The sequence below is a fragment of the Trichechus manatus genome, unplaced genomic scaffold (assembly GCF_000243295.1).
Source record: "Trichechus manatus latirostris isolate Lorelei unplaced genomic scaffold, TriManLat1.0 scaffold00081, whole genome shotgun sequence".
NCBI classification, from domain to species: domain Eukaryota; kingdom Metazoa; phylum Chordata; class Mammalia; order Sirenia; family Trichechidae; genus Trichechus; species Trichechus manatus.
The window spans coordinates 3,596,003-3,621,976 of NW_004444017.1; the positions used below are offsets into that span (position 1 = coordinate 3,596,003).

The following is a 25,974-nucleotide window of genomic DNA, read 5'->3' on the forward strand; positions in this document are numbered from 1 at the left end:
TGAATTCCAAGGGTCAAAGGATTTAACTGGAGTGGAAAACCAGTCTATAAGAAAAAATGTGCATCTGAGACATACCTCAAGTTCCACTGATAGAGCAAAAAACATGTAAAAAAAAATTTTTTTTTCAATTTCATTGTTGCTGAGAATATACACAGCGAAATGTACACCAATCCAACAGTTTTTACATGTGCAATTCAGTGACATTGATTACATTCTTTGAGTTGTGCAACCGTTCTCACCCTCTTTGAGTTGTTCTTCCTCCATTAACGTAAACTCACTGCCCCCTAAACTTCCTATCTAATCTGTTGATACCATATAAACCAAACCAAACCCACTGCTGCCCCGTAGGGTTTCCAAGGAGAGGCTGGTGGATTTGAACTGCCAACTTTTTGATTAGTGCCGAGCTCTTAACCACTGCACCACTAGGGCTCCTGATACAGAGATAGTTCTTAAAAGAGAGCATAATGCTTAAGACAGACTTTTTTTTTTTTTTTTTAAACTAGTTAAGCTAAACTTGTTTGATTTTAAGAAAACTTCAGGGGATGTTTTTGGTTTAAGGTTAAAGATTATCTCAGGGCAATAGTTTTGGGGGCTCATCCAGCCCCCATGGCTTCAGAAAGTCAGGAGTCCATGAGAATTTGAAATACTGTTCTGCACTTTGCCCCTTTTCGTCAGGATTCTTCTATAAGGAATCTTTGATCAAAATGTTCAGTAATGGTAGCTGGGCACCATCCAGTTCTTCTGGTCTTATGGCAAAACAGGCAGTGCAAATAGCATTTTTGTTAGCATTTTCTCACAGCTTGTCTAGAAGTAGAGGGTTTTTAGTTGTAAGAGCAAAGTCTTAAGAGCTCTTAGTCCTAAGAGCAAAGGAAGAGATGTTCTAATCATTCAGAGGCAGAAGCAGGGCAGGGCCTGTCCTTACCCTTCCCCACAGTGTGACTCATTTTTCACCCAGGCATCTGAGCCCTCAGCCTCTAGCGAACAGCTCCCTGGGGCTGGGAAGGGATAGGGCTCTTACTTTAGCTAAAGTATTTGAGTTGGGATTAGCAGATGAACACTTTTCCCTCTGAGCTCACCCAGAAATGTAGGGTATATGTCTGACAGCATTCTTTCTCTGCCTTCCTCACTCTGTATATCCTCACCTCACTTCACTGGCCCCAGAGTTCTGCTTCCCCCAGATATGCCTTTGCGCTGAACTAGTCAGACCTGTTCCTGGCAGCCAGCTGGCCAGCCATGGTAACAGGAGAGACCTTGATGGCAGAGAGATAAACCTGCAGAAGTCTCTATAACCATAACATAATTGGAGGTTTAATGCCTGTACAGAAACCCAAAGGTACAGATCCCCAGCTACGTTCTGACCTGGGATTCCTCAAAATCTATGCCAAAAAGTGCCCACAGGAGAAAATGTAGGCAGAATGAGAAAATGCTGGCATGTGAGACAGAGAGACTCTCTGTTCTGGTCCTGGCTTGGGAACAACTAGCTCTCTGACTTAAACTCCCTGAGCCTCTCTTTCCCTGTCTGTATAATGGGGATAAATCAGACAAGATTCTTGTTAAGACTTAAATGAGATCATGCCTGCAAGATGCTTAGTAAACTCCAAAGGGTCATACAAAACATAAATGTGTAAGCAAAGCACCCACACCCATACCTCCCCACCCCTGCTTTCCAGTGTGTGGCTCCCGGTCCCCCTAAAGGAGTCAGTTACATAAACAGTCATGCAAAATGTTGACACTCACTTTCTGTGAGGCCCATATTTGTGGGTTGTGCTCTTCATTCTGTACCTGGTTGGAAGTCCGTATCCCTGCTGGTGCTCACGTAGGCGTTCTGTGACACTTCTGCTCACTTGTCCACTACTGGATCCCAGAGGTCAGTGGCTGTCAGCTTAACTCTTTTTATGCAGTGCCTACAACAGTGTCAGGGAGGCATCTTGCTGAAGCTGTTGGAGAAAAAGTAGCAGCCCAGTGGAAATCCATCTGAACACTTGGGTTCTAGTGTTAACTTTGTCTCTATTTGCTAAGTGACCCTAGATAAGCACTTTGACTGGCCTGGGTCCCATTTTCCTCATCTGTCAAGAGACGACTAGGTGATCTTGAAAATCTCTTCTAGCTCTTGCTGGTCTGTGATTGCAGTTGATGGCTACCAGTGGTTGGGTTCCATATATTCAAAGTCCAACAGCTATGGCCAGGCATGGTCCTTGGCAGGGCTCTGACCCCTAGTGAGTAGCAGTGGCTGACCCCTGAATTCCGTTCTCCCCCACCCTCACCCTTCTTGAAGCCCTGGTCTCTTTGTTGTTGAATGCATGTGTCACCCCCAACAGTTTCCTTTTCCCCTCCTCACACTCACCATGGTTTGGCCTTTTGCCTTCCCAGATGTGTGTAGCCAACCAGTTCCAGAGCCTTCAGGGTACAGACATCATCAGTCAAACACAGTCTTCAGATCAGTCCAGGAATAGCCAGGCCTCTAATCTTTCATCTCCAGCAGTTTATCACTTTGCTTGACAAACACCAAGTCCTGCCTCCCCAGCTCTGGCTCCATCCAGCAGCCCAGTGGTTCATGGGGCAGGGGGAAGGGCATCCCCACCTACTACTATCCCTGCTTTCCCCCTGGCTCTGAAGAAAAGGACTGAGCTGGAGAAGTAAAGAGTGAAAGGAAAGCCTAGTTCTACTGCCTTTTACAACTATTTCTCCACAGATGCTTTTGGGAGAAATTGGCCTCCAGAGGCGAAGAATCAACATATAGTGGTAGAACAGTGGTCCATTTTCACCTGGCCTGGCTCCTCCTCTGATGTCTGTTGTTAGGTGCCATCGAGTCGATTCTGATTCATAGTGATGCTGTAGAACAGAGTAGAACTGCCCCATAGGGTTTTCTAGACTGTAATCTTTATGGGAGCAGATCACCAGATTTTTTCTCTCGTGGAGCCGCTGGGTGGATTCAAACTGCCAACCTTTCTGTTAGCAGCCAAGTGCTTAAACATTCCGCCACCAGGCCTCCTCCCCTGATGTATGGAAGGCAGCAAATTTTAACAGGATGTGAGCCCATGTCCTCTTTCTGCCAAGTTTATAACTGTCCCCACCTTATTACCCACTATATGAACAGAAACGGCGGAAAAGGGGATGCTTACCTCTATTATTCCCCCCAAATCTTTTAGATTTATGAGGACTACTGGTTATGTTGACCTTTCTCCTCTCTTCTTTCCCCTCCATAGTGTATGGTAGCTGGAGAGAACTGGCCAAAGCTCTATCCAGCAGGAACATTCCAGCTGTGGATCCAAATCTCCAGTTCTACCGTCCCCAGAAGTTGGGCCTCAAGGTATGTGGCAGAACCAGCCGGTCCCCCTGCTGGTACATTAACACAGGTCCTCAGTCGCCACTGCCATTACAGCCTTCGGGGAAATCTCCACTTTTCTATAGCAAGAGAAGAAGAGGAGAACCAGCCACTGAAATCCCAGTCTGGCATCATTGGGTTTCCTAGCTAAGGGAGTAGAGTTTTCTGTCCTGCTCTTCTCAAAACACTGGGCCTGGTTGTCCTGTTTCTACCTTTGTCACTTAGTTCTTAGAGTTCAAGATGCCTACGTCTGAATCTGTTGAAGCAGGCAGCCACCATCTCAAACAGCTGCAGACGACTTGAGGCAGAACCAGCATGTCCTGCCTCTTGTTGGTGTGAGGCCTGGTCTGGTACTTTGGTGACGATACCAGATGCTTGCTGCTAAGAGTCAAAGATGATGAAGTAGACAAACTTCCCTTCCTGCAAACAGCTGGGGGTACAGATCTGTAATGGAGCATTTTCCCTACAGTGTTTCTTGGGCCAATGGTCCCTAGAGGGATAGGGCCGCCTCTAGGTGGAGGGTTAGGGAAATTGGGGTCTGATTTAGTCTGGAGCTCTTAGGTTGAGCCTCTGGGCCTAGAGCAGGCATAGATCTTAGAAAAGATTTTTTTTTCCCCATATGGGAAAGACTGGGAAAATTCAGGAAAGTAAAAGAACCTCAGGCATATACACTGATATAACATGTAAGGAAGTGTCCTCGGAGGGATGGTAGTATGACTAATAAATGGGAATGTCCCTTAAGTCAATATGTGTCTCCTGACTGGACTTCCCCACAGGCATTTTTAGGGGGCCCTAAATCCTGTCCTTTTCCCCAGTTTCACACCCTAATGTTCTCACCAACTTCATTCTCCATTCCACTAGGACCAAGAAACTGGCCGAGGTGGGAGCAGTAACAGCAGCTACTTGAAGTGGAACAAGCCCGTCCCCTGGCTCTCAGAGGTAAGGGACTCTCTACCGTCTTTGTTAAGATTTACAACCCTGTAAGAAAGCATCATTATCCTCATTTTACAGGTGGGAAAAACATGACTCAGGAAAGATACAAAACTTGCATGACTACATCCAATCCCTACTCTTAAAGATAGGCTTCCCAAACTGTAAAATATTCCAAGAAAAAAGTAGTCCATTGTTACAAATAAGTTTAGAAAACTGTGTACTACATCCCTTTCTTAGAAATTCGTATCATCATATTAAAGCGTCTGCGAAGTTCCACAGTCATCTGTGGAACTTAACTCAGTGCACTCCTCATTTATTTGACTCCTGAATTGCTTTTTTTCCCGCAAAACATCCATTAACGTTCTATGAAAACTGGAGTTCTATGGAACATGCATTAGGAAACTCTACTTTAGGAAAATTTTATAGGAAGCAGTAAAACATGTGAATGAAAGTTATAACCATCATGATACTTTTTTTTTTATATTGGATTTGACATCTTCTTTTTCTTCTGGTGAAGAAAATGAGGCTCAGGGAGGTTACTTAACATGCCCAAGACTTCATAGTAGCAGAGTGTGTTGGAGAGGAAAATTTAAAATTGAGTTTCATATTTTATAACTAGCCCACAGCCTAGTGTCTTTTAGTCCCAAGGCCTGTGGGCATAGGCTACTTTTCTTGGCGTGGTGGGATTGGCCAGCCCATTGTCTATATCCTCTTTATCCATGCCTATCACAGATTAATCTCTTCAGCTTAGGTGGTTTTATTTCCAATTTTATTTCCACTTGCTTGCTCTGGGACAGGAGGGAAAGAGGCAGTATTATGCTAAATGTTAGGTTATCCGCATTGTGAAACTGCCTCTTTTTAAAGGGCTGAGAGAGGTTGGATTACAACACTGGCACACCTGTGCTAGGTAACATCATCAGGTACTTAGGTACCGCCCTACCCAGAGACGGTGTTTTGAAAAGAAAGTGCCTTAAAGATCATTTGTTCCGGTGATCCATCCTGCTCTCCTTTAAGAACAGCTGTGATCACTTTTCTTAATGAGCCAATTATTTTGGAAGATTATATCTACAAAACATTCTGCATTTATGAAATCATTAATTCCCCCACTTTTTTTGCAAGTCAAGGAGAGAGAGAGATATATATCAATTTACATATATATTTATATTTGAATATGTAATTAAATAAAATAATAAACAAATAAGTAGTGATTAAAATGAGATTAGCTTTTTAAAGAAATCATTGATCTTTTTGTAAGTTTGTGTGACCATTTGGGGTAAATGCCTGATTTCCACTGATTCCATTTTTTTAATATTAAAAGTAGTTTACAAATTCTCATTACAGTCTTCATGGATCTTGAGGGAATCACTGATCTAATCCAATCCCCTTATTTTACAGACAGGGAAAATAGGGCCCTGAGGGATTAAATAACGTATTCAGTCACATAGCTGCATAGTGACTGAGCCCAGCTCTCTTCCAGCTCAACTTCACACTCCCTCCACATCGCAGAGATCTTTCTGTTCCTATTCCTTACCTATCTTCTGTCTTTCCACATACAGTTTCAGCAGGAAATTCTCAAAGTGATATTATATATCGTTTGTTGAACATATACTGGCAGTAGGGTTGTACTGTTATCCCCATTTTGCAGGTAATGGCTTAGAAAGGTTAACTTATTTGCTCAAGGTCACCTGAAAGGTGAGTGAGGACAGAATATGAGAAGGCTGTTCTCTGTCCCAGCCCTTGGCTGGCAGTTCAGCATCTCAAAGGCCGGAAGTCACTCTCAAAATCATGGCAGCAACTGGCATCGTACTAAGCGTGTCAGAAAGAGACTGATCAAATTGGATGGCTATGGGGGCTGGGCTTGGTGGGGTACCTGCTCTCAGAAACTTATTCATATCAACTCATATCACAAGACAATAATTAACAAACCCCAATACCAATTTATTCATTTTCCCATTGACCAAAACCCGGTGTCTGCTATCCAGGATGCCTCCCTTGGAAAACCAAAATAGTGACAAGGAAGAAATTTGGTGAATACAAAATCTGATCAAAGCAAGTCAGAAAGAGTTTTTGTGGTTGATTTCACGCAGGCTTTGGTGAGGCAATGTCTCTCTCCTGTGGACAGGGTTGTGACACAAACCAGGCTTTCCTTTTATTTTTTTAAACAGCGTGTTGAGATAGAATTCACACACCATACGGTTCATTCATCTAAAGTGTACCATTCAATGGCTTTTAGTATATCCACAGAGCTGTGCAACCATCACCACAATCAATTTTAGAACATTTTTATTACCCATAAAAGAAACCCTGTACCCATTAGTAGTCACTCATGTTCCCTTCTGTCCCCAGCCTTAGGCAACCACCGATCTACTTTCTGTCTCTATAGATTTGCCTATTCTGGAAATTTAATATAAATGGCGCCATACAATATATGGTCCTTTGTGACTGACTTCTTTCACTTAGCATAATGTTTTCAAGGTTCATCCTTTTTATTGCTGAATAATATTCCATTGCATGGCTATACTCCTTTTTATCCACTCATCAGTTGATGGTATTTGGGTTGTTTCTACTCTTTGGCTATTATGAGTAACGCTGCTATGAAGATTGGTGTACGAGTTTTATGTGGATCAGGCTTTTCTTTCTTCAGAGCCCCAAATCACCATCATTCCAGCTTGTCTTCTATTCTGTACACTTTGGTCACCTTGGTTCATTTACAAACTGTCCATTAGGGGATCATTTCATCCATCAGGATTTCACCAGATGGGCTTCTGGCCCTTTCTTCAAACTCCAGAGCTACTCCTTACTTTCATGGAGTCTGGAGCCCCCTTATCCCAAGAGGGAACTCCTTCAAAGAACAGGTGTGAACAGAGAACCAAGTACCTAGAAATTTTGAATAGGAGTCTGGTGTGTAGGAACCTGGGACATGATCTGCCTGCTAAGTCGAGGTTGTGTGGTCCCGACTTCTATGCTTCTCCTCCAGGGAGAGGCCTCACTGCCCCTTGAGTTGGACCACCAGCCAGAGGTGCTGTCTTATGAGTCTGAATCTGATCGAGCCAGCAGCATGCTGTAGTGGAGGGTCAGTGAGTGCTCATGTGCTGTGATGGGCTACTGACCTCTCCTGGAGGTGACGCCGACCACTCCTGCCTTCATGCCCCTCTGTATCTCACATCTCTGTGGTAGCCTCTGGTGCAGGTGACACCAGTTTGTTTAGTCTGTCTCCTCTCAGGACCACATCGCTTTTCATCTTTAACTGTTCAGTGGCAGCCACAGGGCTGGCACAAAGCAGACACTCGGTGCTTATGGAATAAATGAAGGAACATCTGAGTCTGGAGACCGTGGTTCCAGTCTTACCTTCTTCAAGCATTTGTTCATTCAAATAATTACGATGTCCAGGGAACACAGGGGAGGGGCCGTTAACTCTGCCCGGGGAAGTTAGAGAAGGCCTTGGAGAGAAGATATTTGAGAAGAGCCTTGAAGGATGAGCATGTGGGAAAGGAAGGAAAGGGCCTTCCAATCAGGAAATAGTAGTTGCAAAGCCATGGAGATGTGAAAGAACATGACATTTTTGGTTGACAGGAGTTTGCTGTGGGTGGAGTATAGATGTGTGACAGGGCGTGGTGTGAGGTGAGGCTGGGAAGGTAGGTCAGTCATGAAGGACTTTGTTCTGAAGGCTTCTGGGAGTCTTCTGAGGGTTTTTTTTTTTTTTTTTTTAAATTTTATTGTGCTTTAGGTGAAAGTTTACAGCTCAATTTCTAATTTCTTACTAAAAAATTTATACACATTGTTTTGTGACATTAGTTGCAATCCCTACAATGTAACAGCACGCTCCCCCTTCCCACCTCGGGTTCCCTGTGTCCATTTGTCCAATTCCTATCCCTTCCTGCCTTCTCATCTTGCTTTTGAACAGGAGTTCCCCATTTGGTCTCGTATATTTGATTGAACTAAAAAGCACATTCCTCACATGTGTTATTTTTTGTTTTATAGGCCTGTCTAATCTTTGTGTGAAAACTGGGCTTTGGGAGTGGCTTCAATTCTGAGTTAGCAGGGTGTCCGGGGGCCTTCTGAAGTTTTAAGAGGCAGAGTGAAAAATCAGTGGAGAGGGGAGAAACTGAGACCCAGTTAGGAGGCTCCACTGCAGGCGTGGCAGAGGCAGCATCAGTGGGGGTGGAAGAGAGTGAACATTCCTAGGTGAGGACCTTGCCTGGCCTTGCCCTCTGTCTGTACTCGCATACATTTCTCCACACCTCCACAGGGTGAATTGTTGTGTGTCCTTGGGGAGTAAGTTTACCTCTCTAGGCCTCAGTGTATTCGTCTCTAAAATGAGAGGGTTCCAGTAGATATTTTCTCCACTACTTTTAACTGGAAGTTCCAAATCCATCATTGGCCACGCGTGTGCTCTAAGCTTGGAGTAATCAATGTCCTTGCCTGGGCCTTAGTCCCTGCTGGACAATGGAGAGAGTAGGCAGAGGCCTGGGCTGATGTGCCAGAGTCCTGCATTCCTGCCAGATACTAAGACCAAACCCAACCCACTGCCATTGAGTTGATTCTGACCCATAGCGACCATATAGAGTAGAACTGCCCCATAAGGTTTCCAAGGCTGTGTGTAAATCTAAGACTGCCACATCTTTCTCCTGTGGAGCCACTGGTGGTTTTGAACCACTGACCTTGTTAGCAGCCCAGCGCTTTAACCACTATGCCACCAGGGCTCCATGTCAGATACAAAGTGCCCTAAAACTTGGAACAATACAAATCCTGTTGGTGTTGCCAGTCTGGCCTGGGGAGGAAGGTGGTGCTAACTGGTCTCAGAGACCCCCACCTACATCCTGAGGTTGAGTGAAGCTTGTTCTGAGGGCTAGCTTAATGCTGGGTGAGGGCCTAGACCCCACAGGAGATGGATAGCCTCTTCCTGCACTCTGTGCTAAGGCAAGAAAGGCCATGGGAGGGAGGTGTGAGGTGGCCAGCCCAGCTCCTCACTCCCTCCCTTGCCCCCCCCACCCCCCCACCCCGTAGCCTCTGGCCTCCTGGCGGAACACAACAGGCCACTCTGGTGGCATGTTCTCCCCCATGGACCTTGGCAAGTATGCAGGAACTGAGCACACTGCCCTGACAGTCTCCCAGGGAGGGGGCAGGGGGGGCCATTCCAGGAGACAACTGAGTCTTGTAAACTGGACTCAAGGAATTTCCCCAGAAGTAGCACAATGTCCCCATTCTTTCCTTCCATGAAGCCTTAACCCACCCCCCACCTACCCAGCCCACATTCCCTCTCCCACCCATCCCAGCCTCCCACTCGTCTTCCCAGGAGCGGTGGCTGCTTCCCAAGGCCCCACATTCCTAGCATTGACCAGTCCAGTGTGCCCAGGAGGTGCCAAGTTGCTGAAGTGTCGGGAGTGACAGACTCCTGTGTCTTTTCTGGATCCAGCTGTGCAGTAGTGTTTCCCAGAGCCTGGGGACCACCCACCCCGCCAGCCACACCTCAGATCTTTGGCATTCCTGTAGAGTTCTCCCTTCCCACCATCTTCCCTCTTTCCTCCCCTCCCTCCTTCCTCCCTCACTCCCTCCCCATCTCTTGCTGCACACCTTGTGCCACTTCCTTCTATCCAGACTTCCAACCTGGGTGTCTCTTCCACCTCTGCTGAGTTTTTCTCTGGGCAGCTCTGATTTTGATATCTGATGGGCCACAATAGGAAGGGCAGGGCAGGGCTTGTATAGAGTAATTGAAATCCCACCTCCCACAACCTGGAGATTAAGCTCTGGAGGTGGGGGAGGAGAAAAGACCTGAGATGGGTAATCTGAAACTCTTTGTCAGGGTAAATTGGGACGATATCACCAGGCTACCCCTCCCCTCTCAAACTCCCAAGTCTTCCACCTTAGCCCTTTCTTCTGAAGGGGGCCCTCTGCTCCAGGTCTCCAAGCTCGGTCCTGTCCCCCACCAATACCACAGCCTAGGGAGGAGATAGGATATTTCCTCTGCACCTACCTACCTAGTGCTGCCTGGAAGTCCCAGGCACCTGTGTGGTTGTCCCAGGGTAGGCCTTGTCTAGTGAGGCTGGGAGCCTCCTGAGAGGGCAGAAGGGAGGCCTTGGTGGGGAGGCCGCTCTGCTGGGGCAGCCAGATGGGGCCCCCAGATACCTCCTGCAGCGTTTTCCCAGCTGCTTCCCAGCCTGGGGAGCCAGAAGACCATGGGTAGATAAGGTTTCACCAGCAGACAGCTGTGGCACTTTCCTCTTATTGGCTTTAGGGGAAGGGGAGGCGGAGAGCAAGTCCTTAGCTGAAGCCCCAGCTTGGCTCTTCCCAGTTCCCTGTCATCTCTGCCATTCTGTCATGGCTGTTACCTCCTCTCATGGGGAGCACAGACCGCCCCCCTTCCTGCATGGAAGGAGTAGAGAGGGTGTGTGTGTGTCCAGAAAAAGACCCAGCCCTCAGGGCAAGCCACAGGGTGAGTATCAGTGCCAGGTTCCCCAAGGATGGGGATGGAACTGGGGTAGATAAACATAGCCTCCTGGAGCAGTGGAGCCACAGGGGCATTTTGGGGTGCACACCCTCACCCACCTGCCCCCTTCCCTGCGCTGTACAGTTCCAGGGTCATGCCAACCTGCATGTGTTTGAAGATTGGTGTGGTGGCTCCATCCAGCAACTCAGAAGGAACCTCCACTTCCCACTATACCCCCACGTGAGTACCTTCTGGGCTGCCTCCCCCACCCTCCTCCATCCACACCCCTCTCTTCTCTCCTCCCTCTGCTCCACTCCTGTCTCTCTCGTTGGCCCCTAGCCCCAGCCCTGTCTTCTTGTCATTCCTTTCTTTTCTGGCTCATTTTCTTTCCTTTATCTATTGGTCCCTCTTTTCCTCTGCCCACAATGTCTCCCTGGTCTCTTACAAGAGATTCCTTCAATTTCTCAGCCATCCTCTACTTCACTTCAGCTTTAGGATCTCATCGTGGCTCACAGTGTGGTTTACCCAGGGCCACCACATCCAATCGTGCTGGTTGTGCACTGGACAAGGTCACCTGGATAAAGAGGCAGGGGGAGCGAAAGCCAGCCTGCACTCCACTCTCCAAGCCTTGTTCCCAGTCTTCCTGTCTTGCTCCCCTCCCTAGTCTTCCCACCAGCCTTTTGTGGACCAGTTTCCTTTTCCTTCTTCTGGATAACAGTTTCCTTTCCTTTTCTTGGCACAGGTCCGCACAACCCTGAGGAAGCTGGCGGTGTCTCCCAGATGGACCAACTATGGCCTCCGCATCTTTGGCTACCTGCACCCCTTCACTGATGGTGAGGCCAACTCCAAGGCCCCATCTGTTTCCTTCCTGCCCAGAGTTCTGCAGTGTACCCAAAACTGCCTGCCACAGAGAAATAAGTCAACACTAGGTGACTGGCCCCTGTTAGTACATTAGGGAGAGAGGGGAAATTGAGTCATGGTGACATCTCATCCAGTCCCCTCCAACTGCCCCATTCATTCTCTGATTTGCTGAACTTGGAACTAACTCATCATCTCTCTATATAAGTCTTATCTATCTTCACAGTGTGTCCCAGGTGTAGAAACTGCACCCTGACAGAGGGGGAAGCCAAGGCACCAAGCCCCCTAAAGAGAATGTAACCACTAAGACATAAAAAAGGTCATTCACCCTTTATGCCAATGCCCTTCTTGCTCTTACCTAGAAACTCTCTCTCCCACTGCCCAGGGAAAATCCAGTTTGCCATTGCTGCAGATGACAACGCTGAATTCTGGCTGAGCCGTGATGACCAGGTCTCAGGCCTTCAGCTGCTGGCCACTGTGGGCAAGGTAGGGCCAGCTCAGCCCCAGGGGTGGGGAAAGCCTGATTCCATCAGGAGACTGTCATTACTGTTAGCATCTCTGGTGTGACTCCTGGGGAAGAAAGGATGAAAAAGAAGCATCCTTCCTCTCATCCCTAGCCCATTTTACAGAGGGATAAACTGAGGTGTGGGGAAGAATAAGGAGTCAGAGTATGAGGCTGGGAAAAGACCCCAGAAAGATTCCTCTCTGGGTAAGGACTGGGCCACATACATCTTTTGGGTCCTGTAGCCCAAGCATGTGCTAAGGATTCACACTGTGGTTTGACTGATTGCTCAGGGCACTTCTAAGAAGGGCTGGGTGCTTCTTGCATGAGTCACTGGTCACTCGCTTTAATTCTTTTCTGTCTTCTCCCCTATCGCTCCCCTCTTCTGTCTCCTTTTCCTCTCTCTTCACCTCTCTTCTCCTTCCTTCTTTGTCTCTCCACTCACCACCTCACATCTTTCTTCATGATTTCTCCTTTTCTCTTTCCTTCTCTTCTCTCCCTCTCCCCGTACCTCTAGACTGGAAAGGAGTGGACAGCCCCTGGAGAGTTTGGGAAATTTCGGAGTCAAATTTCCAAGCCAGTGAGGTGCGTAGGAAGTGTCAATGACAGACATTCTCATGAGAAGCGAAAGAAAACCGTAAGTGCTAAGGCCAACTCAGGGTCAGAGAACCCGGCTGCATGCCTCTGCCCTGTCCAGCCTCCTTATTCCAGAGGTTCCGTGGGCCCCCACCCGTGCATTCTGAGTAAATGGAGTCTTTGACTTAGAGACGGTCAGGCCCATCCTTCCTTATTTTATAGATGAGGAAGCTGAGGCCCAGAGAGGGATGTGATTTATTGAGAGTCTAACAGCTATTTAGTAACACTAAGGAAAGGAAAACAGGTCTCCTTTCTCCCAGTCCTTGCCTTTCCCGCTTACTCCATCCCCAGAAATGTCTACACCTGTGCAGCCTGGTCACTGTTTGCCTGTGCTGCAGGGAGTTCCTAGGCTGTCGATGACCTTGCAGTGATCCCTTAGTAGACTGGAGGGAACAGAAGGCCTTTCCCAGCCCACAGTGGCTGGAATAGCTTTAATGTACTGGAAAAGTAGACGTAGCTCAATTTCAGAGTGCCACCTGGTGGCCAATACACATACACACAGGCAAGATTGTACATTGGTTTGATGGTAATAATATTGATGTTGGTAATAATAAGACAGTCAAGCACATGCACAGGGAGCGCTGGTGGCACAGTGGTTAAGAGCTACAGCTGCTAACCAAGAAGTCGGCAGTTCAAAAGCACCAGCCGCTCCTTGGAAACCCTATGGAGCAGTTCTACTCTGTCCTGTAGAGTCACTATGAGTCGGAATAGACTCAATAGCAATGGGTTTAGTTTTTTGGGCTTTTTTTTTTTAGCATGCATAGAGTGCTTGCTATGTGCCGTCCACTGTGGTGAGCATTTTGTATGTACTTCAGCATAGCGGTTAACGGCATGGGCTGTGAAGCAAGACTGCCTGGACCAAATCCCAACCCCACCACTTACTACCTGGATGACTTTGGGCAAATTACCCAAGATTTCTGTGCCTCAGTGTTAGTATATAGAAAGCACTTAGAACAATGCCTGGCACATAGTAACTACTCTAAAGGATTAGCTGTTAGGATTTCATTTGATTCTCCCAATTGTCCTGCTAAGTAAGTACTATTATTATCCCGATCTTAGAGATGAGAAGATTAAGTTCACACTGGTAGGAAGCGGTGGAGTGGGTATTCTAAATTAGCTAAATGCAAGCTCCTGAGATTCTAAGCAAAGGACAAAGGGCTAAGGGGAGTTTATGGGTGGTGGGAGAGAGGTGGGGGCTGGTGTAGCACAGAGGAAGAGGGGCAGGGGGCTGACCACAGGGGCCTGAGAAGACATCCCTGTTTCTCTGCTCTCTCCTCCTGCCAGCCTGTCAGCCTCCCACAGGTACTACTTTGAGGTGCTGCACAAGCAGAATGATGAAGGCACTGATCACGTGGAAGTCGCAGTGAGTCCTTCCCCTTGTCCCTTGAACCTAGTTTGAGACTCAGCTACCTCCAATCCTCCACATTCACCCTCTCTCCTCTTCCAGTGGCGACGGAATGACCCTGGAGCCAAGTTCACCATCATTGACTCAGTTTCCCTGTCCCTCTTCACAAGTGAGTAGGCTCTACCTCTAGGCCAGAGGCAGAAGGGAGGGGGTGCCAACATGCACAGTTCAGCCCACCTAGGGTGTGAGGTGGGAGCCGTGGAAGCTAAAGCTCAACGTTCTTGGAGCAGGGGGTCTGAAGGGGACCAGAAGTAAGGAGCAGAACCTAAAGGGGCCTTGAGGTCAGGGGTCCTTAACTCTCAGGGGTCAGGGACCCCTTTGAGAACCTGCTGGAAGCTTTCTGAGCCCTCGCCTGAGGAAAATGCCCTTGTCCACTAACACACACTTTGTATACAATTTCAAGGAAACTCGGAGACTTTGAGGCTCACCCCATATTAAAAACCTCTGATTGAGTCCAACCCCTTACTTTATAGATGAAGCAACCATGATTCTTACAAAACCATGGCCAGAGGAGAGGAAAATTTCACCTGTTTCAAATTTGCCGTAAATGAACTTTTCAATTGTACTTTTTATGGCTTGTGATTTCCACAGCAAGACTCCTATTCAGGGGGTGCCCACTGAAAAATTGCCCTCTCTAGGCTCTCTGGCAGGCGGGGCCATATGGGTCCCAGTGTAGAAACAGCAGGCAAGGCTAGAACCCAAGGGAGGAAGGGAAGGCTGAGTGCTGGGAGGAGAGCAGAGAGACAGTGGGAGGTGTGTGGGTTTGAAGGAGGGCAAGATGGAGAGAGAAAAGGAAGTTCTGCATTCACAGGAGAAGGTGGCAGTGTAGAACGGGCGAGGTTGGTGGGAGGAAGTTACTAGTGACCAAAGCAAGAAGCCACAAGGTCATTGCAGGAGGCGCAGGTTGTGAGCTGCTGGAATAGTGCAAGAAGGAGTTGGAATCCATATATTTAATGTGAACCTAGGAGAAAGAGGCCCATAGAAAGTTTAGGTAAGACACTAGTAAAGTGGGCCAGACGTAACTATACGTCTGTATAGAAGGAAGGGCTCTCTCTGGGGCTCAAGGCAAATCAACACAGGACGCAGAGAGCAAAGACAAGTAACCAGCACCCCCGCCCAGGGTGGCTTTGTTAGAAAAGGGAAGAGGAAAGTATAAGGCAACTTGAAGATAAGGATAGGAGGGAGAGGAAGACAGGGTTGCCTTGAACGCCAGGGAGCACGCTTCTCATGGTGGTCATTGTTAATTTGTGTATTTGAGAGGCAGCATAACCTGGACTCTGGAGCTAGACTACCTAGGTTCAGAGTCGGCTTTGCCACTTGTCAGTTGTGTGACAAGGAATCCTGGTGGCATAATGGTTAATTGCTCAGCTGCTAACCAAAAGGTCGGTGGTTTGAAACCCACTAGCTGCTCTGTGGGAGAAAAGACCTAGCAATCTGCTCCTGTAAAGATTATAGCCTCAGAAACCCTATGGGGCAGTTCTGTTCTGTCCTGGGGGTTGCTATGAGTTGGAATTGACAGCAAACAACAAATGAACTGTGTGACATTAGGCAAGTTACTTAGATTCTCTATGCCAAAGTTCCTCATCTGTAAAATAGAATTGACAATTGTATACAAGTCTTGTGATAGTTATGAAGATTAAATGGGTTAATATTTGTAAGATACTTAGAACAGTGCCTGGCTTATTAGTAGTAAGTGCTATGTAAGTGTATGTTAAATTAATTAATGATACTTATTTATTTTATTGTTGTAAAAAATATATACATAACACAACATTTTGCTAATTCAACATTTTCAGGTGTACAATTTAGTGACAATCATATTGTGCAACCATCACCCATAATGGCTGTCAAATTTCCCATCACCATAAAGAGAAACTCACTGCTTCCTAAACAATGGCTCTCCTCTCCCTCCCTCCCACCCCCGGCAGCCATTATTAAACTTTGGTCTCTACACAATTGCCCATTATTGTCATTTCATGTAAGGAAATGAAAAGATCCTACAGTATTTGTCCTTTTGTGATTGACTTATTTCACTCAGCATGATGTCTTCAAAGTTCATCCATGTTGTAACATGTATCAGAACTTCATTTCTTTTCATGGCTGAGTAGTATCTCATTGTATTTATATGCCGCATTTTGTTTATCCATTCATCTGTTAGATTAACGATATTTATAATGACAGATCTCCAATAGGTAGCAGTAAAGCATTTTGAGGAAGAGGTGTCTTTTTCCAATTTACATGAAATTGTGGTGTGTGTAGCCATGGATCTGGTGCAGGGGTCATAGGGAGATAAGTAGCTAAAACTACAAGTTATGGGGGGCATAGCTGGAGGGAAGGGGGACTGAGTGCATCCCATACTGGCCTCGTTGGAATACAGAAGCCTTATCCAAGTCTTCCCCTGTCCCTAGTGGGCCCCTGCCCCTCAGAGAGGCAGAGGGACTGGTTCTGGGCTGGTTTTGCCCCAGGACTCACAGCTTCCCTCTGTTCCTTCCTCCCTGCGGCCCAGATGAGACAATCCTGAGGATGGATGAGGTGGGCCACATCCCACAGACAGCAGCCAGCCACATAGGCTCCCAAGACTCTCTTCCCAGAGATGAGCAGTCCCCTGCCGACATGCTGCAGCCTGACCCTCGGGACGTTCTCTATCGAGGTAAGGGTTTGGCCACATATTTGCCACTACCATCCAGTCTGGGGACAGTGCACTGCCAGGTCCAGGGGTGTCCTGGCACATGGTGGAAGGTAGGGTGGGGAAGACTCAGGAGACTTGTCAGTTCTGCCACAGTATCCCAAAAGTCATAGAACCTTTGTTTTTTAACTTGTACTGTAAAAAGTAACATGCATATGGAAAAGTACAAAAATTTATGTGTATAATTTAACAGTTATACAAATCACTACAGAGGAAACATTTGATAATCAGCACCCAGAACAAGAAATAGAACCAGACCCCAAAAGTCCCCCCATGTGCCCCTCTCTAATTACAAATATTATAGTTGGATTCCAACTCTTATCACCCAATGAGAGAAATATGTTCACACTAAGGTGCTAGAGTCTTCATGTGTTACTCTTGAAAGTGTTAGCATTTTAAAGATGACAATTGCAAAAAAACGACATGCAGAAGAAGAGGGGCTTCTCAGCCCATGGAAGGAAATTCAGTTATTGGCATTGCACTAGGGTGTGGGGTTTGTGGTTTTTAAGATGTTTCTAAGCTTTTATTGAGGCTAGCCCTGTACTGAAGGAGCCCTGGTGGCACAATGGTTAAGTGCTTGGCTGCTAACCGAAAGATTGGCAGTTCTAGGCTGCCAGCGGCTCCAAGGGCGAAAAGACTTGACAATCTGTTCCTGTAAAGATTACAGCCTAGAGGACCTTAGGGAGGCAGTTCTGCTGTGTCACATGGGGTCGCTGTGAGTCAAAATTGACTTGATGGCACCTAACAACAAAAACAGCCTGTACTGTTATTCCAAAGTCAGCTAGAACACCTTTCTGTGCCCTGTACAGGGGCTGTTCTGAGTCCTGTGCCCCTAAGGTGCTCCTTGAGTGCTCCTGCCTCAGAAGAGCGGTGCCAACCTCAGGTTGGTAGATGCAGCCAATGGACAGTGACTCTGACCATAGCTGCCACTAGGAAATAGTGGCACCCCTCAGCCAGGAGCCTTTGTGGCTCTATGCCAGCCTCAGTTTCCAGCTCTCACCCTCACTCCTGTCCCCCTTCCGTACTGTCCTCAGTGCCTCTGATTCCCAAGTCTCATCTCCGCCATGTCCTGCCCGATTGTCCCTACAAGCCCAGCTACCTGCTGGATGGGCTTCCTCTACAGCGCTACCAGGGACTCCAGTTTGTAAGTCTTGGGCCTGGCAGGAATGGGAAAGGGATTGCTGCCTATGCCCGGGGTGGGAAGTGATGAGGCGGACTCCCTTCCTTTTCCCCCGCCCCTCCCCTGGGTTGAGGAGCGCTTCTATTCCAAGTTGCCTCTGACTCCAATGGACTGCTCTACAAAGCCTCAGAATGGGCATTCTGCTTTAAGAACCACACACGCCCCCCAACTCCGCCACACAGATGAGGTCAGGGGACGTGGCCCAAGGCTTCCTACTTTGCTTCTACCTGTCCTGCCTGGGTCAGTCCTGCCAGCTGATCCCCCAGCAGTATTGATTAAACTCATAGACAAGGCACTGGGGAAAAATCAACTATGGAAGAGAGGTTAGCTTTAAAGAATCTTAGCCCATGTAGAAACTGAAGAGGCAGAATGAACACTATACAGGTAGATCTAGAGACGATTGCAAGAGTGCTAGCGGCAGAAGGAAAGAGGACAGGAATCATACACCAGTCAGATAACGGGTGGACTATAACTGAGAAGGTTCTTTGGTGGAGGTGACCTCGAGCTATGTTTAAAGGGGACAAAGGAAGCAGTATAGTAAATAAGAAGAGGCAGGTTGTTTGTAAAGGTAAAGGGATCAGATGGCAGAGGGAGCAGGGAATGGTCTTGGCTGATGCTAAGGTACCAGCTGGACAGGAGGTGAGGGTCATGTGGGCTAGAGAGCTTGACTTAGGGGTTACCTTTGGTCCACAGAGCCCAGGAGAGGAGGCATAAAAGGGGTAGAATTCTGGCTGAGTAACACAAGTGTTTCATTCAGAGCTCAAAGTTGCCCTTCTCTTGCTGCCAAGGGCAGGTCCCTAAGAGCCCTGTATGATCCCGGCTAGCGATTTCTTACCAAGACCCCACCCTCCTGCTGCTGCTTTCCCTTCTTACAGGTCCATCTGTCCTTTGTTTACCCCAATGACTATACCCGCCTAAGCCACATGGAGACCCATAACAAATGCTTCTACCAGGAAAGCACCTACTACCAGGACAGGTGAGTGACACTGAATAGGGCAGGAGGGTGGTCTTACACGGGGCTCTGCAGGAGCCAGGAGAGCTGCCTGGACTAAAGACAAGTGCCCTGCAGCCCAAGGAGTCTTTACTCTTCTTGGGGAGGTCACATACAGACACACCCTCTCACCAGCTTCCTTCCTTCACTCTAGGCCGGGGCATGACTTCAGGCTCCTGCTGGGCCTCACGCTTTAGCCTGCAGGGCACCAGGTACCAATCTGCATCTCCTCTCCTCCTGCAGGTTCAGCTTTCAGGAGTACATCAAGATTGACCAGCCTGAGACTCGAGGGCCAGACCAGCCAGGTACAGAGTGATAGCTGAGGTTTCCAGGTCAGGCTGGCAGGGGTGACCACAGTCTGTGTTTGAGGGAAATTCAGACCGTGCTAGCCCTGTCCTTGAGGAGCTTAAAATCAAGCTGCATAGCCCCTGCCCCCATACCCAAGGGAGTCAAGAACAGTACTTCCCACCTTTTCCTTATCAAGGCACCTGTAAAAAATTGGCACTATTTTTAACAGCATGCTGGGGTCAGCTATAGGGGATTTGGAGCCCTGGAGGAGATTACTTGCGCTGCTTGGGCAGATTGCTATCCCAGACACACCCCTTGGGAAGCTCTACTATAGTGAAGCATATCTTGCTGAGGGTTCAGGGCATGGGTGGGACCATTTGTTGGGTCCCTACATGTGCCTGCTAACACTTCATTTACTTTATATCACTCAACCCTCATAGCAACCCTATGGGAGATGGATCATTGTTTCTTTTACACAGATGAAGAAACTGGGGTCCACTGAGGTTGAGTAACTGGTCCAAGGTCCCACGATATGTAAATGACAGAGTCTGGATTCCATCTCGGGTCTAGAACCACTGAGCGTGTCACACGTATGATCATCAGCTATCTTGTGTGTCTTGTTAGGAGAAAGGTTGAAACCTCCTGACATGGAAAATGGTTGTTATTAATGGTGTGAACTTGCAGGTTCTGAAGAGGGCCTTCTTGAAGATTCTCAGTATGGAGATGTGGCAGAGGAGATCCCTGCCCCCAGTGACCAGAGCCCCAGGATGCCCACCTCGACCCCTGGGCAGGATGTCACTGACTACCACCTTCGAACCCTGCGGAGGCTTCTGGCTCAGCCTGGGGAGGGCCTGCTGGAGCCCTTTCGCAAGCAGAACTCCACACCTCCCTCCCCAGTGAGGACCAGTGATATCCCAGCCCAGCAACCAAAGAAGAGGGAGAGAAAACCCAGCCCTGAGCCCAGCCAGGATTTTCCTCATTCTGACCAGTGGCTCCCTGGGCGCCTGGTGGGGAACCTGCCTCAAATTAAGAGGACTGGACCCACTGGTGACGGCCCCAGGAAGACTCTAGAGCAGTCCCAATGGCTGAGTCAAGTGGAGTCATTCATTGCAGAGCAGAGGAGGGGAGACAGGATGGAGCCTCAGGCCTCCAGGAGGGGCTGGCGTAGGGGGGAGGAGGAAGTGGTGGTGGCTGCAGGCCAGGAAGGACAAGAGGAAGGAGAGGAAGAGGGGGAAGAAGAGGAAGAGGATGTGAGTGAGGTGTTCGAATATGTGCCTATGTTTGACCCAGTGGTAAACTGGGGCCAGACCTTTAGCGCCCGGAACCTCGACTTCCAAGCCCTGCGGACTGACTGGATTGATCTGAAGTGTAACACATCTGGCAACCTGCTGCTTCCAGAGCAGGAGGCTCTTGAGGTCACGAGTGTCTTCTTGAAGAAGCTCAACCAGAGGAGCCGGGGGTAAGGTAAAGGGCTCTGCTGGGGCCAGGGGCTAGGGCACACGGCAGTCAGCAGGTTCCCCGAGGTTCCCCCTGCTGTGGAAATAGCTGGAACTTTACCCCAACCCAGGCTCCTGCCCTGGAGAGGATCTGGGTCAGTCAATCAGTTCCATCATCAAGCAAGGTTCTGAAGTCCCCTTCCTCAGGAAGGGAGCAAGTAAAGAGATACAACAGACAAAGCAAACACTAAAAAATATAAATGAAAACTCCAGATGTGGGCTACAAGGCCTGGGGCATGAGGAGTGCCTCATGTTCTTTGTTTTTTCACTCATTCATTCAACCAATCAACATTTTTTTTCAGATAAAATTCACCATTTTCAAGTATACAATTCACTGGGTTTTAGTATAGTCACAAAGTTGAGCAACCATCACCATTCTGTAATTCCAGAACATTTTCAGCACCCTAAAAAGAAACCTCATATCCATTAACAGTCACTCCCTGTCTTCCCTCCCTCTCCCCAGCCCCTGGCAACCACTAATCTACTTTCTGTCTTCATGGATTTACCTATTCTGGATATTTCATGTAAATGGAATCATACAATATGTGGTATTTTATGTCTGGCTTCTTACACTTGACAGCATCTTCAAGGTTCCTTCATGTTGTAGCATGTATGAGTACTTTTTTTTATGGCTGAATAATATTCCACTAAGGAGCCCTGGTGACCCTACTGGCACAATGGTCAAGCACTCAGCTGCTAACCCAAAGATAGGAGGTTCGAATCCACCAGCCACTCCACAGGAGAAAAGACCAGGTGATCTGCTCCTGTAAAGATTTGCAGCCTAGGAAACCCTGTGGGGCAGTTCTGCTTTGTCCTATAGGGTAGCTATGATCTGAAATCAACTCGACAGCAAACAACACACACTAATATTCCACTGTGTGGATATACCACATTTTTTATCTAGTCAGAGCCCTGGTGGTGCAGTGGTTAAGCTCTATGACTGCTAACCAAAAGGTTGGTGGTTTGAATCCACCAGCCACTCCTTGGAAACCCTATGGGGCAGTTCTATTCTGTCCTGTAGGACTGCTATGAGTCGGAATTGATTCGACGGCAGTGAGTTTATTCCTCAATTGATGGACATTTGGGTTGTTTCCACTTTTTGGCTCTTATGAATATTGCCACTATGAACATTCATGTACAAGTTTTCATGTGGATGTATATGTTTTCGTTTCTCTTGGATATATACCAGAAGTAAAATTTCTGCATCCTGTAGTAACTCTGTGTTTAATCTTTTGAGGAACTGCCGGACTCTTTCCCAAAGTGGTCACACGATTTTACATTTTCACCAGCATGTGTAAGCGTTCCAGTTTCTCTATATTCTCACCAACACTTGTTATTATCTGTCTTTTTTATTAGTCATCCTAGTGGGTGTGAAGTGGTATCTCATTGTGGATATGATTTGTATTTCCCTAATGGCTAATGATAAGCCAACCAATCAACATTTATCTAGTAACCCATGTGTCTAATGCATCTTTGATTTGAACAGGGCATTTTATTAATGAAGGTCGACTTCTCAAGGAACTCCTTCCCTGTGACCCCTCTCACTCACCTTAAATACTTAAGATCTTAGAGCTGTAAGAGTCTTCAGAGATCCTCAGGCTCAATGGATACATTTTTAAAGATGGAGACATTGAATCCTAGAGAGGTTGAGCATCTTTCCTGAAGGCCCACGGCTAGCCAGAGTCAAAGCCATGCTACCCACAGTGTGGGAGGAATTAATCAAGCCCCTGCCCCTTTCTGCCATAGGAGGTACCAGCTACAGCGCATTGTGAATGTGGAGAAGAGGCAGGACCAGCTACGTGGGGGCCGCTACCTCCTGGAGCTTGAGCTGCTGGAACAAGGCCAGCGTGTGGTGCGGCTCTCTGAGTATGTGTCTACGAGTGGCTGGCAGGGCATCGATCCAACTGGCAGAGAGGAGGCCGAGGGCCGGAACCTGCAAGGCCTGGTCTGGAGTCCACACAGTCGTCAGAGACAGGTCCTGAATGCCCGGACCCCAGAGCCCAAGCTGTGCTGGCCCCTGGGCTTCTCCTGGAATCACCGAGCCACAGTCCACTTCATCGTGCCCGGTGAGCCTCAGCAGAGCCTGGGTACTGGTAGCAGGGCAGGGATATTAGTAATAACCATGATCATCTAGGTCTGTCTGTGCTCACTGACTTGATCTCGCAACAATTTGTGAGAGAGGCCGTTTTATAGCCGAGAAAACTGAGGCTCACAAGAGAGATGTAACTTGTCCAAGGTTTCATGGGTAGCAAGAGTTGGAGCTAGGAATTGATCTTGGCTCGTAGGCCAGTGCTCTTTCTGTCGTGCCAGGTTTCAGGGTCGGGAATGATAATCAGCTGGGGTTGTTGTACTGAGGGTTGCAACCGGTCTAGGGAAATAAGACAGGGAGGGTACTTAATAGGGCGGGCTGGCTGGTTTTTATAAGGGGAACACATAACAGCAGGATTACGACAGTGGGGTAGAATAAGCAATAAAGGATGATAATAAGATGGACAGATCCCAGGGTGTGCTTCTTAGGGCGCGGCAGGGTGACTGAGTAGATGATGAGCTTCAGCGCAAGGCCTTCTCATGGGGCCCTGCCTGGAAGGCTGTGCAGTGGGCAGGATGCAGAGGCCCCTTTAGCTGTGAGCTCTCCCTCTGCCCTCGCGTCTCTGTGCTGCATTGCTGAGGGTTTCCCAGAGTTGCATTATCCCCTAAGCAGAGGACTCCTGACTCAGCTGTAACCAAAAGTAGAGGTGCTCACCTTTGCCCACCTCTGCTTCTTGCTCTCCTCTACCCCACTGGGACAGTGAAGAACCAGGCGCGCTGGGTGCAGCAGCTCATCAGAGACATGGAAAAGCTGTTCCAGGTCACCGGCGACCAGCACTTCAACATCATCATCACTGACTACAGCAGTGAGGACATGGATGTTGAGATGGCACTGAAGAGGTCCAAGCTGCAGAGGTGAGAAGGGCCCCTGCCTTCTCCCTCAAATCCCAGGACTGCCGGCTCTGGTGTGGAGCCAGCATCCAACCCAGCTCTCCTGATTCCCAGTCCCCGGCTTTCCCTAGAGAACTCACCTGCCCATAATCCCATCCCAGGAGGTGCCTGCCACCTTCCTCCAGGGGACCACCACAGCTGTGGTCCTGATTCGCAGCCCTCTTTTCTCCCTACAGCTACCAGTACATGAAGCTAAGTGGAAACTTTGAGCGCTCAGCTGGACTTCAGGCTGGCATAGACCTGGTGAAGGTAAGTGGCCTGGTGGGGGCTTGGAAAGTGTGATTAAAGATTGGGAAGAGGAGAAAGACACATTTGGGATGTGTAAGGTGGTCAGGTACTTCGGGAGGAAGGGAGAACATGGGGGTCTTCTCTGTGTGCTGCAGGGCCAGTGCCAAGGTGGGAGTAAGAAATGACAGTAGCGCATTTGCCCAATTATCCAGAGTGCTTGGGGTTCATAAAGAATGGGGGGAGGGCTCAGAATACACCCTCTGATGGTAAGAGCTGTGCTCTGATGCCCGGGATTGTGAGAATCTTCCCAACAGTTTGTTTTGTGGAGGTTTGTCAGTCATTCCAATTGGGAAGAACCTGGGGATTGTCCGAGCGAATGAGCCGATCTCCTGGTGGCCTGGTCTGCTGACCCTGCCTACATTTGTCCCCAGGACCCACACAGCATCGTCTTCCTCTGTGATCTCCACATCCACTTCCCTGCTGGGATCATCGACACCATCCGGAAGCACTGTGTGGAGGGCAAGATGGCCTTTGCTCCTATGGTGATGAGGCTGCAGTGTGGGGCTACCCCCCAGTGGCCTGAGGGTGAGCCCTGCCCTGGGCTGGAGGGGGTGGGAAAGACCTCTCTGGCCTTGGCCCTTAGACCCAGAGCTGGAAACAATCCTGTCTGCATGTGTCAGCATCTCCTTCCCACTGCCCCTAGCCCCTGCTGCCTCTGCTCAGCTGGACAATCCACCAGAGAAGGGCCTAGGGCTATGCTGACAGCAGCAGTAACAGCAGCAGCAAGCATTTCCAGCCTCATCATCCCCTTCATTCATTGATCAAACATGTGTTAAACAATTGTTATGTGCCAGACTCTGCCCCTCTGAGGAGATGTTTCTTCCTATAGCCTGCAAAGGGAAACAGACAAGGAAACTGACAAACTCAGCTGTGCCTTCCCTGGCTGCTGTTATCAGATTCTATTTGTAGGGCCCTCATCAGCCCTTTGGTCACCCCCTGGTGGGACTGCTGCTTTTTGCTGGCCTTTAAACCTCAGCTTAGGGAGCATCTCCCCAAAACAGGCAAGGAACTTTCTCAGCTGAAATAGTTTTCCGTTTCAGCTGACCGCATTCAGCATGTCAGGGCCACCCCTGTCCTCCCTCCTTCAGAAAATTCTGCAGGAACACAGCCCTGAAGCCTTCTTCATTTTCCTTCCTCCTGGCCCATGAGCCTCGTCTCACCTGTTCTCACCTGGTCTCGCTTCTTGTTTGTCCACAGGCTACTGGGAGGTAAATGGGTTTGGACTGCTCGGCATCTACAAGTCGGACCTGGACAGGATTGGGGGCATGAACACCAAGGAGTTCCGAGACCACTGGGGCGGGGAGGACTGGGAACTGCTGGACAGGTGACTGGGGAGAGACTGGAATTCCATCCCATCAGGTACTCTGGGGAGGGAACAGTGCTAGACCAGCCGAGCAATCCTCCTGGCTGCAGATTCCTAACACGTAGGTCAGTCAGGTGCTGCGTAAAGAGCACTGAGCTGCTGGAGGCTCTACCACTTACTAGGGGTCAGGTTTACCTCCCTGAGACTCAGTTTCCAAATCTCTTAGAGGGGGATGATACTTCCTCTGTCTGTGTCACAGGGCTGGTGTGGAAATTAAAGGTGTGAAAAAGAGTTTAGTAAACCGTCAAGGGAAAAACAAAAACTGTTGAGCTACACAAAGTAAATGATAATTAGCACCAAGCAAGTCACACTGTGAGGATATGACTACATACTCCTTAGCCAGATAGTAGCTCTCCTCCCCTCCATAGCTACCCAGAGGAGGAGGCTGAAGTTGTGGGAATGGATAAGAGAGACACAGGAAAATGGTCAGGAAAGACTTTGGGGCCAGCAACACAGACTGTGGACCATTAAAGGGCAACAAGATATCCTGAAGTTTCTGGGTCCCTGGAAGCCAAGGAAGAAGGGGATTTTGGGAAGGAGGAAATGGTCAATGGTATGAAAAGCCTCAGAGAGAAGGAGGAGACCATAGTACAAGCTGGGCAAGAAGGGTATTTTAA

At 48.4% G+C, this 25,974-nt stretch overlaps 1 protein-coding gene across 1 annotated transcript in view; it reads left to right on the forward strand.

Annotated features, from left to right (window-relative positions):
- Window positions 1-25,974, forward strand: part of B4GALNT3 (beta-1,4-N-acetyl-galactosaminyltransferase 3) — a 121,810-nt gene that overhangs the window by 94,508 nt on the left and 1,328 nt on the right. Inside the window, exons 2-19 of the mRNA XM_004381198.1 lie at window positions 3,207-3,310; window positions 4,187-4,264; window positions 10,830-10,925; window positions 11,428-11,518; window positions 11,929-12,029; window positions 12,563-12,630; window positions 13,966-14,044; window positions 14,129-14,195; window positions 16,593-16,736; window positions 17,807-17,916; window positions 18,828-18,928; window positions 19,187-19,248; window positions 19,916-20,690; window positions 22,474-22,793; window positions 23,517-23,670; window positions 23,883-23,955; window positions 24,366-24,519; window positions 25,192-25,318. Of these exons, the coding sequence (XP_004381255.1) occupies window positions 3,207-3,310; window positions 4,187-4,264; window positions 10,830-10,925; window positions 11,428-11,518; window positions 11,929-12,029; window positions 12,563-12,630; window positions 13,966-14,044; window positions 14,129-14,195; window positions 16,593-16,736; window positions 17,807-17,916; window positions 18,828-18,928; window positions 19,187-19,248; window positions 19,916-20,690; window positions 22,474-22,793; window positions 23,517-23,670; window positions 23,883-23,955; window positions 24,366-24,519; window positions 25,192-25,318 (2,704 nt within the window). The remainder of the gene's footprint in view (window positions 1-3,206; window positions 3,311-4,186; window positions 4,265-10,829; window positions 10,926-11,427; window positions 11,519-11,928; window positions 12,030-12,562; window positions 12,631-13,965; window positions 14,045-14,128; window positions 14,196-16,592; window positions 16,737-17,806; window positions 17,917-18,827; window positions 18,929-19,186; window positions 19,249-19,915; window positions 20,691-22,473; window positions 22,794-23,516; window positions 23,671-23,882; window positions 23,956-24,365; window positions 24,520-25,191; window positions 25,319-25,974) is intronic.